The sequence below is a fragment of the Balaenoptera musculus genome, chromosome 11 (genome assembly GCF_009873245.2).
Source record: "Balaenoptera musculus isolate JJ_BM4_2016_0621 chromosome 11, mBalMus1.pri.v3, whole genome shotgun sequence".
NCBI lineage: Eukaryota > Metazoa > Chordata > Mammalia > Artiodactyla > Balaenopteridae > Balaenoptera > Balaenoptera musculus.
This window is the reverse complement of record NC_045795.1, coordinates 9,810,057-9,825,384: the sequence shown is the minus strand read 5'-3', so window position 1 is coordinate 9,825,384 and position 15,328 is coordinate 9,810,057. Positions and strand designations below refer to the sequence as shown.

The 15,328-nt window shown below is 41.3% G+C and overlaps 1 protein-coding gene across 7 annotated transcripts in view; it reads right to left on the bottom strand.

Moving 5' to 3' along the window:
• Positions 1-15,328, bottom strand: part of PHACTR1 (phosphatase and actin regulator 1) — a 527,020-nt gene that overhangs the window by 79,853 nt on the left and 431,839 nt on the right. For 6 of the 7 annotated variants that reach the window (XM_036868637.1, XM_036868638.1, XM_036868642.1 and 3 more), the window contains 2 exons: positions 4,709-4,876; positions 2,390-2,596 (listed from right to left, as the gene is read on the bottom strand). In XM_036868637.1, the coding sequence (XP_036724532.1) occupies positions 2,390-2,596; positions 4,709-4,876 (375 nt within the window). The remainder of the gene's footprint in view (positions 1-2,389; positions 2,597-4,708; positions 4,877-15,328) is intronic. The other variant, XM_036868639.1, reaches the window with a different exon arrangement.

Below are 15,328 nucleotides of genomic sequence, written 5' to 3'. Positions count from 1 at the left end.
TTCAACCTTCCCCTCTTCCTGTTCATTCTACACAGTGACCCAGGAGTATACCTTAAAGTCTAGTTTTCATCATACCACCCATTCCCCAGCTCAAAAATCTCTGAAGGCTCTCCAGTGCCACGGGAATAAAATCTAAATCCTCACATGCCCTACCTGGTGAACGCTCTCTCTCAATACACCCCAAGACAGACCCTCCACCCCAGCTCAGCCTCCCTGTCACCGGCCCGAAGCATGGCCACCTCTGAGCCTTTGTGCAGGTCTTCTTTTCTGGAATGTTCTTTCCTCAGTCTCTATAAAAGTCCTTCATGCTTTAAGGGTGGGCTCAAGTTTCAGGCTCTCCTAGAACCCTTCTATCAGACTGTGCTGAACTGCAAGTATTACACCCAACAGTAGTTATTCTGGCGCTCTATTTTTGGATATTTAAAATATATATTCATATCCGTATATATATATATATCATATACATATACATTGAACCCTCATGTATTTGTACCCACTTTGATACCTAGCACAGTATTCTGCCTAGAGTTAGGTGTGCTGAATAAATATGTACTATATGCAGGAGTTTGTTTTTCAACATTTAATCTTTCTCAACGGAAATCTGGCATCTAAGTCTTAAAAGGTACCTAGCCCTTAAAACGTACATAATTTATTTCTAGAATTAGAATTAGCAATTCTCATACCAGGAATAAGTGAGGAAAAACCCAGAGATGCTTATAAAAATACATGCATACTGTTGAGATGTTGCATTTTTTACAATAAGGAAGATGGAAACCTCTTAAGGGGCCCATCATGTAAATCGGGATCCCCACCATGTAGCTAACAAAATCACGTTGTGGAATGTCTACTAACATGAGAACCAGTTCATAAGTCATCACTGAGAGCAAAAAGCAGGTGATAAAAGAAAATGTACAGTAGTATTTGATAATTACATAAATGATAGATGGGCAGTGGTTATGTCTTAGAGGGAGGCTTACAAGGGCTTTTTTTTCCTTTGTGGTTTTCTATGCATTTAAATTTGGGGGCACTAAAGTGTTATTAATGTGTTGAACGGTTCCTTTAGAAGGAAATTTGCTCTTTTGAACCACAAACCCTGACTTGGATGGATGTGTACATTGATAGAGGAGCTTGACACAAACTTATATTTGAATTGTAACCTAATAAAACTCAGTGCCACGTGAGAGACATTCTGCCACCGTGGAAACAACATTCATTGAACTAGGAGTTGGGAAACACAGGGTCTAATTGTGGCTCTACTGCAGAATTCCTGCCAGCCCTGGAAAAGTCACTTATTTTCTTGAACCTCAGGTTTTTAATGATAGAACAGGTGAATATTCTTTCATCCCCATCCCATCTTACCAAAGTGTATAGAGATCAATTAGAGACTATTTATAAAAATAGTAAACATATTGTAAAAAAAGGCAGTCGATCAGTATCAGGTGGGATTATTATCAAGGTTGGAGAAACACCCCTCTGAAATCTTGAATCTCTGATGACACCACAACCTTACATCACAAAGTCACACCCGATTCGTGTGCTAATGTGCGGTGACGTGCAATTTCACTAAATGCTCAATTTAAGAACTGTGGGTGCATTTGTTAAATAACACTTGAATAATGAAAATATAAAATCATTTCAGGTTATTACAAGATACTGAATATAGTCCCCTGTGCTATACAGTAAATCCTTGTTGTGTATCTATTTTATATATAGTAGTTTGTGTCTGTTAATCCCAATTATAATCTGAAAGAACTATATAACTGAGTCACTTTGCTGTATATCTGAAACTAACACATTATTGTAAATCAACTATACTTCAATTTTTAAAAAGTTATTTTAGGACAACATTCCTCAGCTTGCTCTTCTCTAAAAGTATTTCCCACAATACTCTGCAAATTACTGTCTTTCCTTTTTTTTTTTTTTTTTCCCAAAGAGAACAGCACAGACATAAATTTTAATAGAAGAAATACACTGGGCTTCAGATCAATTATTTAAAGGCAAAAAATTTAAAGCTTTGGCAAACTCATTATGAAGGGAACAGACGCTACTCTTTATCTCTGCAAAGATTTTGATGGTGAATCTAATTCACCTACATGGGCAACTAATCTTTACTTAGCCACATAAATGCCAATGTACACGTTTACAAATGCATGCGACTGCAGCCTCTTAGCCTATGACCGGCAGGTGTATATCGCATGCTTCTGGACACGAACACACAAACCCAGGTCACAACGGCATGTACCAAGACACACACAGAAACCCCCAAATGTCCCACAGAGCGACCTTACCAAAGAGGTGCATCGGGCCCCAGAGAAAAAGAAAAAGCACAAGAAAGGATCCCTTGAAGGGAAGGCACGGCTGCGGGTCCCCAGAAGACATCTTGACTCACCTGTTAAGTGGTTGGCAATCCTGGTAGTGGGTTTGGGAGGCAGGGCAGGGGGTTGCTTGAGGAGAGAGAGCTGCTTCACTGGGGTCTCCTCATGGTCTCCAGGGAAAGCAGCAGGTTTTTTGGGGGGCAGGAGCAGGACGGGTTTGGCTGAAGGATCTTGGGACAGGAGGACTCCAGACTCACTGGCAGAGGGACTCTCTTCAGACACTGAGGGGACAACCACATGACACACAGCGACATTACACAAACGCAGTGCAGGTGCGGCCGGCGGAAGCCGGGGGGCACACAGGACAGGGTTAGTGACACAGCAGAGCACCAACTGTTCCAGGCTGTCACAGTCGCGTGGGGTGTTCAAGAGAGGACGCCAGAAATCCAATAAAGCCATGGTGAGGGTGGGGGAAGTAGTGGGGAGGGAGAGACAGAAAACGGAGAGAGCTGGAAAGAGCAAGAGGGAGAAGAAGGAAGAGGACGCTTCCTCAAACCATCCAAAGCTTCATCCCTTCAACCTTGGTGTTCATAATGCAAATTCTATGGGTGCGCCAAAATGGGACTCACGGGACCACAGCGACAATCAACAGATGGCAGGTGTAGTGGATCACGGACCAGGAGCCCCCTCTGAACCAAACCAGCACCAAACGCCGGCATCTTCCTTTGGGCCTGTTTGCCCTTTGCTGGGAAGGAAGAGCGGATGCATTCCGGGGTCTTGTTTTTGCCTGCTGGGTGTCCTTGTGTCCCTGCTCCCCGGGTCTGAGGACAGCCTAGAGGCTGACGCTGGGCAGGTGATCCCCACATGCGTGGGGCAGCGGCTGCTCCTCCAGGTTTGGGGCCATCCGAGCTGGGCAGCAGCATCCAGGGGGTGCTCTGCAGTCTTAGGGGCACCTTCCTGCCCCTGCCAGCTCCGATACACCTGGGTAAGGCGAAGCATGCCCCAAATCAACACCCTTTTCATTTTCCGCCTTCCTTTCTCCTGCAGTCGCCAGAAGCATGGTTTTCTGCTTTTGATTCTGCCCATTTCTCATTGCTCTGCCCCGGGCCTGCCTCTTCCTCTCCCCCATGGCGGGGCGGGCGGAGGGGGGGCGGGGACCAGGACCGGCTCCAGTTAAGAGCTGTCACGGGTGGTAGCACAGGCTCTCCTACCATGCCGGCAACCCGGCCAATGACAGAATGAGACTCTACAATTTCCCTGGGATGACAGATCTCACTACAGCAATCACATCCATCTGATCCCAATGTCACAAGGAAGGCTGGGAAGAAGGCTCAGTTTACTGCTTTAGTTGGAACAATCTCCCCAGCCTCGGGAGGGGGAGGGAAATGCAACTCAGACGCATATCTCCCCCTCCCCATCACTGCTACGGGAAGAAAGCCTCCCCCGCCCTCTTCCTTCTCCCTACTCTGGGTAGCAGTGTTTCCGGCAGTCAAAGCCCTGTACACAAACCTCAGGAGAACTAGGTTCTCCCCTGTCTCAAGGGACACCGTTATCATCAGTGCTGGACACACCGATGGAGCAGCGACTCCCTGGGTCCCAAAGTGAAGCATGGCGCTGACTCTGAAACACCATCCCGCTCGCCTCCCGTCTGAGTTCCGTGATGCAGACTTTGCACATGGTGTGGGGGAAGGCCCTGGCCTCTCTACCCAGACTCCAGATATTCCCAGAGGCCCCATCCTCCAGGCTTGTCTCCTGACAGCAAGGACCTCTCCTTACTGGCTGTCGGGAGGGTGTCATCTTCTGGCTAATGAGGACCATTCTGCAAACCTCGTGAGGGAGTGAGTATCGGCCACTCAGAGGGCTTTGGACCAAAGAGGGCATGACAGATGGCATCAAAATTATCTGTCAGCAGGATACCGGTAAATTGTAGACAATTAACACATTAATTGATTTTATATAGTAAATTGGTACAATTTACTAAATCGATATAACTATTAACTGGTATATTGGGATTAGGATTCAAAGGCATACCAGGGCCTTATGACCAGGCAGACTTAGACAGGTACCCTACAGAAGCACAGGACTCTTTAGCTTTATCTTAACAGAAATGAGGGTTAGAAAACAAACATTTTAAATCATCAGTATTACAAAACAAGACATATCTTCTTTAAAGAGATTAAGATTATAAAAACGTTTTTAAAGACTGTAGAAAAATAAATGGACACATCCTCCATATTTTTACACTCAGCATGTACTAACTGGTCACTTTCATCCCCATTTCCAGGAGATCCGTATGTTCAGGGTGGTTCAAAATAGAAGCCGAAGTCCAGCCAGGCTGAAGGCCCCTAACACCGCATGCTGGGGACCAGTTCCACGTCTACCAGGGGCATTACCTGTCCCATCCATGATGTCGGAAGGTTGGAGCACCTCGTATGAGCAGGGATCCCTGGGCATCGGGACTGGCTCCATCTCGGACAGGGCGGGCAGAGACAGCTGGCTGGAGCTCAGGGACTGCCCGTTTTCCAGGGAGTCATCTTCATTCGATATGGAGAGCTCCCCGTCTGTCAGAGCGAGGAGATCACAGAGTTAGACCACGCCTGCCTTCCAGGCAAGGGTGACATTTACAGCCTGCTACCTGAGTCTAGATGCTTTTGAACAATCTGTATCAAGGCCAGTATGGAAAGTCTACACTTGTTCTTTTGCTTTTAAGGCATCTAACCACCAGGGCAACAATTTCCAGTGATCTTCAGCAATATGCCTGTTTTCTCTCCATTCTTCTAATTATCGACAGATGAATGGATAAAGAAGATACGGTACATATATACAATGCAATATTACTCAAGCATAAAAAAGAATGAAATAATGCCATTTGCAGCAACATGGATGGACCTAGAGATTATCATACTAAGTGAAGTAAGCCAAACAGAGAAAGACAAATATGATACTGCTTATATGTGAAATCTAAAAAAAAAAAGATATGAATGAACTTATTTACAGAGACTCACAGACACAGAACACAAATTTACAGTTACCAAAGGGGAAAGGGGGTGGGGAGGGATAAATTAGGATTTACATATACACACTACCATATATAAAGTAGATAGACAACAAGGATCTACTGTATAGCACAGGGAACTAGTCTCAATATTTTGTAATAACTTATAAGGGAAAAGAATCTGAAAAAGAATATATATGTGTGTGTGTATATATGTGTACATACATATATAAAAACGTGTGTACACATATATATGTGTACACACATATATAAGAAGAATATATGTGTGTGTGTGTATATACACACACACACACACATATATAATTGAATCACTGTGCTGTACACACCTGAAACAAACATGATATTGTAAATCAACTATACTCCAATTTTTAAAAATTTAAACAATTGTAAAAATCATTATCTACCATATTTTCTATGTGTTTTTTAAATGAAAATAAATTTTTCTTCATAATTTTTGAAAACTTGGAAAACCTGAGCAGGACTCAGAGATTGGAAAACCAGGTCAGGAATTCCTACTTTGAAGAGCAAAGGGCTTCAAGCACTCAACAGGCACCAGGACACGGTACACCAAGGCCCGAGGAAAAACTCACCCTGTCTTCTCTTTATCTCCGCTCACATCCAATTTCTCTAAATGTCTAGGAGGGTTCTAAGCTCCAGCTGAAGGGCTGCAGCAGCTCAAAGACTCTGGGAGGTGCCAGGATTCTCCCAGTGCCCACCAGTGATCCTGCCCGGTGGGGTGCAGACTTTGATCTTGCTCTAAGCTCAGCAAGACAAGGGGCAGCTAGTTAACACCATGGTGGAGGATCAAAGGCTCCTGCACAATGGCCGTTTGTCAAATCAAAATTCCCCCAGTGTGATTTCATCCTAGCCCAGGGGAGTCCTAGATAACTAGACATTAAAGTCAAATTAATTTTTAAAGAGGACTGAAAGCTATTCCAGTCAGATGAATAAATATCCAGATGAAAGACTCTAAGTTATGTTTAGGCAGAAACACAGAAGCCAGCAAAGCAATTACCTGCCTTAAAATGGGAAGATGGATAATTTACTTGTAGAAATAAAACAGTAAAATGACTCCAAGGTTAATCTTGGATAAATAACCCTTTCCTTTTGCTATGTTCCTCCCAAGGCTTTAATTTTATACACAGTGATAATATGGCCGCAAAAGATTCCTCTGCCCACCCCCTTTGCCCTCAATTAGAATTGGCCTGATGAAATGTATGTTCAACAGAGCAATTTACAAACCAACAGGCTTTAGATAGCACATGGTTCAAGGACATATGATATTTGACCTGAATTTTTTATAAACATAGGAAAAAAATATATATAATGGACACCAAAAAATCATCTGAAACAGACAATATAAAGCACTGATTCTTGAAGATTGTGGGTTTTTTCCCCTTCTTTTCACTTAGTCTTTTTATGTGTCTCAAATGGTAATAGCAGTCATGATAATTGTGATTAACAATATGACTACTTCTTATTAATAAGAGACGAGCAGTGCAGACTCTCAGGCCAATGCTATGGAAAGTACACAGCTGAACTGAGCGTACCAGGATGGGAAGGGCTGTGGGTGTGAGCGTCAGTGCATCAACATCCCATAATGGATGGTCCCTGGTCCTCTTAACACGCTTTGGTTTAGCTTGTTCAAACTGACACCGTGGGAAGTAGCTCTACTTCAAATTCCCAGTTGGTGGAATAATGATGTAGCTGCCATTAGGTTTAATACATCTCTGGGAAACCACTTTGATTTTTGATGTTCCAAGTGTAGTAAAAGTCTTGGATAAGACAACCAGAGGAGGAAGGTGTTTCCGGGCTGTTGCCATGTTCTGCTTCTTCGGGGCAAAGATGTGATGGAATGATTGCTATACATTTTAACTGTTAAAAGTACCATAGATGCAATATTAGGAAAAAAAAGATACAACAGAAGTTGCCATTACTTTAGATTCTATGAATCTCCGTTTCTTTTCGTCAAGGCAGTTAGCTTAGTTCTAGAAGCTTTGGTGGTAACAGAGAAGCAATATTACTCACTCCTCTTGGGACTGATTAACTCTCAAAAAATTTAGCTCCCTATGGATTAAAAGTGCCTTTACTAAATCACAAAGGCTCAAACCACTTGGGAGAGGAAACAATCTTGCGAATTCCACTGTCATAATTTCTAAATACACATTTCCATTAAAAAAATGAAAATAGGAGAAAAAAAGAATAAGACACCGATCATATCTCTACCCTAACAGAAAATTTGTTTTTCAATATTTTCCATAGTTGTAACAAATTTTATTTTGTGTTTTGTTTTTTAAAACTTTTATAAGCATTATCATTTGTATAGTTATCATTTAATAATTATACTGAATGAATATACGTATGTTTATTTAGTTATCTCTCTGTGGTTGGTCACAAAGGGATTTCCAATGTTTTATACTATTATGAAAACAGAAATCTCTCCTGACTACCTCCCTGTATAAAATCTTTTCTGCAATTAGAACTCTCCCCCTTTAGGAGAGATTCCAGTAAATGAAATTTATGCGTATTACTATTTTAATGTCTAGTGACACATACCTAGATCTTGTGAAATTGTTTTTCTACAGGGTTTGTCAATTTACACAGCAGCAATATACAGATCACACAAATGTCTTAGCTTTTGGTCATTTCCTCAACATTTACATTGATAACCATGTTTTATCTATTGACCTACCTACTTACATACATGTATGTATATACATATCTAGTAGAAGTAAATTAAAACCATGCAATAGGTACAAATTTATTATTAATATCATTTATGACTAACTAAGATGGGAAGTGACAAAACTGAAATCTGATTTGGATTCATATCACATGGAGATAAAATGATGCTGCTGTGAAGTAACTGTTATTTTTAAATTCTTATGACATTTTCAAATGTACACAGAAGTAGAAGCATTAATGTAATGGACTCCTTATACTCATCACCAAGCTAAGGAATTAGCTGGGAATTCCTAATGCTTGGTAATTCCAAGTTTGATTAATCTGAAGACTATTTAATTGACATATAGTTGATTTACAATGCTGTGTTAATTTCTACTGTACAGCAAAGTGATTCACTTTTACATATATATACACATTCTTTTACATATTCTTCTCCATTATGGTTTATCACAGGATACTGAGTATAGTTCCCTGTGCTACACAGTAGGACCTTGTTGTTTATCCATTCTATATAAAATAGTTTGCATCTCTAAGACTGTTTAGGCTCTCCATGTCTTTTTACTATTTGCCAGCTCTGTTTATCAGCATCATGAGAAAAACTGTCTCTTCCCCCCAGGAAGAATTTAACCCTCCTGAACAAAATGAGTCTTATGGATTATTTGTACTTTTATCTATCTAGATCATCACCGTCTCTTGCTATGATGAACGAGAAAGAGCTCACTGAGTACTGGAAATTATTTTGATGTTTTACATGATCTTCTAAAATTATCTGGAATAATGGTTTTCAAAATGGTGCAATTACCTCCAAGCATAAAACGTTTCTTACTAGAATTAATTAAGTGTGAATAGGAGGAAGGGAGAAGCCAGGAGACTAGATGGGTTAAGGCAATGGTTCTCAAACTTTAGTGGGCATCACAATTTCCTGGAGGGCAGTAAACACAGATTACTGGGCCTCATCCCCAGAGTTTCTGACCCAGTAGGTTTGGGGATGGGACTGAGAACGTGCATGTCTAATAACTTCTTGGGTGATGCCAAAGCTGCTTTTGCAGCTCAGGGTTCCACACTCAGAGAACCACTGGACTGGAGGTAAGGATCGCACAGGCAGGAGAACCTGGAAGAGCAACAGTGCCTTTTCATGATGAGGTTTAGGGCAGGGAACGTTGTTCATGTGGCTAACATGGAACAAAGATGGTTGGTTTAAATCTCAAAGAGAAAGCAGGAGGTTGTATTGTCTAACCATGGATTATGAACTTGTCACAAAGGACAATGGGACTGGAGAGAGCAATAGGGTGGAGAAGAAAAGTAAAATGTAAGCCAGATGCAGACATATCTAAAAAGGTAAAATCAGGTCACAGAATTGGTAGAGAAAAGAATGCAGAAGTGAGTGCAGGTCAGTGTCATGACTTAAATGATGAGCAGTAGAAGGCAATGGATTAAGATAGAGAACTGGCCACGGCCACTGTCTTCTCTTTCTTGTGGGGGCACAAGAAATGAAGACTCTGGTACAATCAGGCTAACACCAAATCAAGGAGAGTGAAGGGAAAGGTGAGAGTGAATGAATTCATTCAAGTGACAAACACATGTTGAGACCCGATCGTTAACAACAGGGATCAAATACCAGAAACTGCCAACCGTCAGAAATAGATTTGCTATTAGCTCCTTAGGATATACATGGAGAAACTACTGCCAGTTCTGCTGGCTCCAAACCCTGGAGCTGAACCACACCCTGCCCTGCCTCTCCTCCCACAAGCCAGGCATTGTGCTAAATGCTAAGGAGAAAACAGACATGCCTTGGGGAAAGAGTGGGCCAAGACATGATGCAGAAAGGCAGACAGGGAGGAATTCGTGCAAGTTAGCTGGTGTGAGAGTTGAGGAAAAGAAGCAAGAGTGAGAAGTTAAGCCCTGAGAAATGAATGAAGAAAAATAAGAGGTGAAGGAAGGTGGAAGATGTGGGTGCTCAGAATAGATGGAGATCATGTAGAGGATCTTGTCTTGCATAAAGTTCTCTTAATGTTCTAAAAATACAGTCTATATAAAAGTTGTGTTCCAGAGGATTGGCTCAAAAGATATATTTACAAATATTGTTTTTGTTCTAATTCAGTTTATTGAGGAATTACATCTACCTATAACTGGATGTCACCTTTGTGACTATATTCCAAAAAAATTTTGTTTTGTTATTGTTCTTTGTTTTGCTTTAGGAATACTCTCCAGTTTTAGGGTGATTGACATCAACTTCTGATCAATTAAATTTCTCAAAGCTTAAGGTTAACAAGTTGTTTTTTTTTTTTTAATAAGTAGATGAATGTTGCCATGGGGAATGGGCAACAGGAATTCTTTCGGGTTCTCCTGGATACCTCCATGATAACAGTTTCTACTTTGTAAAAATTGCATGAAAGTTAGACATTTTGTTCTGAGAGAGCTCAGGGTTCATGGCCCTTTGAAGCTTAAGATAAAAGAGTATCAATTTTAATTCTGAAAACCAAAAATACTTTAATATAAACTTAAGCCTGTAATAGGGAAGAATAAATCTGACTCCATATTGGATCTGTTTCTTTTAACCTTTGTATTCCATTGCTTTTGCTACAAGTTAAGAATGTTGCCTGGCGCCTGAGATATACAGGAGAGCCCATTCTCAAGACTCTGACCTTTAAAGGTGTAACATTCTTCCAATCATAAAGAGATAAAAAGTTGCAGAACAGAGAATAACATTTGTCTTGGAGGTTTACAGGAACATTGTAATAGGATGTGGACCTATGCGGACAGCTGCAAGAACAAAGGATTCCGGCACCAAGAAGTCTGCACCAACCAACCACACCCCCTCCCCTCTGAGTAGGAAAGAAGCCTGAATTCTAACTTAGGGAAGATGTTCTTTGGGACACGAGTCCACCATCTTCTCAGTCTGCTGGCTTCCCAAATAAAGTCGCTATTCCTTGCCCTAACAACTCGTCTCTCAATTTACTGGCCTGTTGTACAGCGAGCGGTACAAGCTTGGACTCAGTAACAAGCTCACCACTGAATTTGATTTTCTAGGATATGCATTATGGTTTATATAAAAGCCTATGCTTAGAAGTGTATTTCTAGTTGGATAAGAATTGCTTACTTGATAAATAATAGATGAATATGAGTATAAAGAATTGCTTTACAGCTGTATATTGAACCATTATTGCAATAAATTTCACACAGATCAAAAAACTAAAACTTTAAAACTAGGATAAATTGTTTAAATAAATGCATGTATATACATACACACGCATATATACTCACATACATATTTATTTATTTAGGTTGCATAAGACGGAAGCCAGATGGATAGTTTTAACTTACTCATAAACATTTACATTTTTAATTTGCAAAATAAAATGCTGTACACCCAATATAAGAAAAAAAAAGGCAGCATAATGGGGAAACATGAACTAAACATAGCTAATAAAATAATGGCTATTCCCAGTATGCAGAGTATTTGTACAAATAAATAAAAGTCAAGTCCCAGGTGCCACTTGTGAAATGCACAGCCTGGCTGGGAATGAAAGAAACGCAAGTGAAATGACCCTGTGGGTGATGCTGAACCCTAAAAATGTGCTTGAAACAATGTCAAGTACAAAAGCAGGAATGGAGAACAAAATGTACATGTTGATTACAATGCCCTCAAGATGAGATATGCGTGCATGCTGGCAAAGTTCTGAAGTGAATTTGGCTTGATATGAGTAGAGCTTAATGATCATTAACTTTTTTTTTTCCCTGTGGAGATGCTTACATATATAAAAAAATAAAACAAAAAGTGGCATGCTACCTTGTTAAGTTAAATGAAAACATAACAGTTTTGTTGGAGGGGAAAACCCCTTCCTCACTCCTCTGGTTTCTTGAGGAGGTATTTTCCCTGAGCCCGGCTTCCTACCCCTTCTCCACAGTTACCTCATTGCTAGGATGCAACTTCTGCATGAAAGACTGTTAGTATACTTGTAGTAGAGGAGAATAATGAAATGAAATCATGGTTACATTGATGCTTCCACTCTAAAGAAAAATGATTATGTAAGTGAAGCACCACGTGAGAATTTTAGACTGAAAACATTGGGAAGTGTCAGCTACGCTGCATCTCTGTTGGTAACGCAACTGTGTAGAATTCACACATGCAGGCCTGTGAAAATTCAAACACGTTTTAATTGACTGGCGATCACCAATGGCTATAATTAAAGCAAAATCAAAAAGTGAAGCTACCTATGTTAAAGCAAACCATCATCTTTGTGAGGACATGGAAGAAGAGCCCTAATGCAAGTGTTTGCTAATTGTTTTTTTTCCCTTTGAGACAAGAGCTGCTGTTGTAGCTTCCCAGACATGCTCGTTGACCAAAAAGGGCATCTCCACTGAGTGGCCGATGGGTTACCCCACAGAGCCCAAGGTGTTTTCCCAAGACGTGTCACTCTGGTGGTGGTGAGCTATGAAGCAAAGACTTCATTCAATGTCTTTTTTTTTTTTTTTTTTTGACACTGATATACTTTTTCCATTAGAGTAGAAAAAAATTCACCCATTAAGGGGGCACAGCCATTGTTTTGTAACCCACAGAGGTGTCATTTTTGCAACAATATACAGAGTTTTGAAAAGCTTCTGTTAATCCCAATGACCTTTTAAATCACTGCAATCCAAGCCACTAGCTGCTCGCATTGTCAGTGAAATGATGTGCAGAGCAACAGTTAGCTAAGAAATAATTTATCTAAGGATTTCATTGAAAGACTAAAAGCTTTGAACCTAAGAAGTTGGAAATGGCTCCCTGGACATTGGAAGTATTTTCTTCAGTTTGCCTGAGTTCAGGGAGTTGATGTCATTAAACTAAATGGTGCTACAGATATCACCGTGTAGAATTTTAAACATACATAGAAAGCCATACATTTCTAATAACACTGCATATTTACCACTTAATGTATTTGAATCTTGAGCATTTAAAAAGACAAACTGAGAGTCTTATTTGCAAAAACAAAAACTACAGTGTGTGTCTCTCTGTGTCTCTTCTGGTGCATTTTCTTTCCGAATGAGGAAAAGTCATTATAAGTGTGTATCTGTGTGTCTAAAAGTATCTCTGTGCCACCTAGGATTTAAGGCAGACACTGAAGGATTCTGTAGGATCACTGAACCTATATTTCCGGAATCTGTAAGTTATCTTCCAGTTTATCTTTCATGTCTGTTTGCAGCCAGAAGTCTTTGGATTATTCTGACCAGTTTACATGGAAGAACAATTTTGCAAGAGCCATTCCTTTGTGTCTGACACAGGCATCTTGGCAACTCAGAGAATCCTTCTGAACCTAATACCTTGAAAATCTATGCAAGATGGATTTCAATCTCAGAATGTAATCAATTCCGTGATACTCTGATTGGATGATTTTAAACACGGAATGGAATGGTACATGTTTCTCTGCTTGGGGAATCACCTTACTTTTATTTTAATAGTTGCTATTGTTCTGGATTTAATATCCTATTTTGATGTTAATACTATTTCCCTTCTTGTTCAGAGGCTTTTGCCTAAAACCCTTAAGTATGTGAGTTGCAGCGACTTCCTATCATGAAAGTGCTATTGACCTTGGGTAGCTTGTTTTAGTTGCACTTCCCTGTGGCTGTACCCTGCTGGATTTATCAGCATTTTCTGCCTTTTACTGGACCTCATGGTCAGCAAACCACAGCTCATGTGAATTCTCAGCTGCTTCCTCGATCACAAACACCTCAGCCTATCAAACTGTGGTGTCTGTTTCCCAGAGGTGTTTCTTTCATCTTTCTGGGTACAGTTATACCTCCTCACCAGTCTTCACGCCAAGCCCATCGGTTCTTACATCATCTATCCTGATGAAGTATGACGGTTCTGACCACTATTGCCAAATAATTACTCTTGTCTCCAAGGTTTGTAGCTGAAAGAGGATTTACCATCTTGCTATTCCTGGGCATTTTGATACCAAAAATGCAACTGGGGCACAGACTGAATATAAAATGAATGGAATGACACAGTTTCTCTCCTATGCTATTCTATGAGAGTGTGAATCTCACAGAATCATACATCGTTGTGCAAGGGGCCCTTCAGAGTTAATAGGGAATCCAAGATTCTTTAAGAAAACTTTAATGGCTAGAGTTGGAGAAGGAAAGTGATAGGGGCTGGCCGTTTCAAAATTTAAGCAGCTCTGTTTCTTCAGCTGAGCTCTCCAATCGCGTACCCACTTGCCACGTACGGTTACTGTTTTAGTTAAAATAGAATTTAAAATGCAGTTCCTCAGACTAGCCACATCTGAAGTGCTCGACAACCACGTGTGGCTGATGGCGGCTGTACTGGCTGGCAAAGATGATGGAACCTTCCTGTTACTGCTGAAAATTCTACGGGACAAGCACTGCTCAAGGCAGACTTAAAAATCACAATAATGGGCCCAACGAATATGCAAAAGTGAACCCATTTCTGGAACTGGGAGATTAACATGACGTTGCTAAACTGGTCCACATCACAACGAATGGTCAGTTCAGTGGATACTATTTCCTTTAGAGAAGCTGCAGTGGTGGGAAGGCTGCAGCACAGGGAGGAAAGACGTGCTCTCGGGCACGTGTGGATGGCGGGGCCCTGAGAGTAGCAACACACAGCTACAGAGGTGGGCGTGGCCGCCTTCCGAGAAGTCCCGAAGCCTCAGGATAGAATCTCAGCTCTGCCGGGTGGAAGCAGAGAGAGCCTAGGGTGAAGGGGAACCGGGAAGGGGAGACAGGCATCTAAGAACAGCAGAGGAGCAGCCCAGGTCACATGTCTGGTGGAGACCATTGCTGACATTTATTGAGCACGTACTCTGGGCAGGCAATGGTCTAAAAGCCCAAACTGAATTATGTCCCTTGATCCTCCAACAACCCTATGAGAAGACAAGCAAGGGCAGAATGGAGTCGAAGAGTATGCATCCATGGGTGTACCCAGAGACTCTAGGAGGACCAGCTGCTTGGTAACAGGCTGTCTTCAATCAAGCAGGCTGGGGGCTGGGAGTAGTGAGAGAGGATAAAAGAAAGCATGGCTTTGCTGGTTGGAGCAGAGTAAGATCCTGGGGTTACGTTCAAACAAAAAGCAGAGTCCAGGGAGATAAGAGGCTGTCCTGTACCTTCTACAGACAGAAGATGAGGGAGCTGGGGCCAGAATCCTGGGCTTGGGGCTCCTAGGAGAGTTCGGTTGTTATATAGATATTTATGTGGGGTTAAGGCTTGAATGCCCCCCTGACTTATTTGACTTTATCTGAGTCCTAGGCAAACGTATGAAGTCAGGAAACAAATTTTTAAGTACGATTAGCTTTCCTTTTATTAGCTATTACCT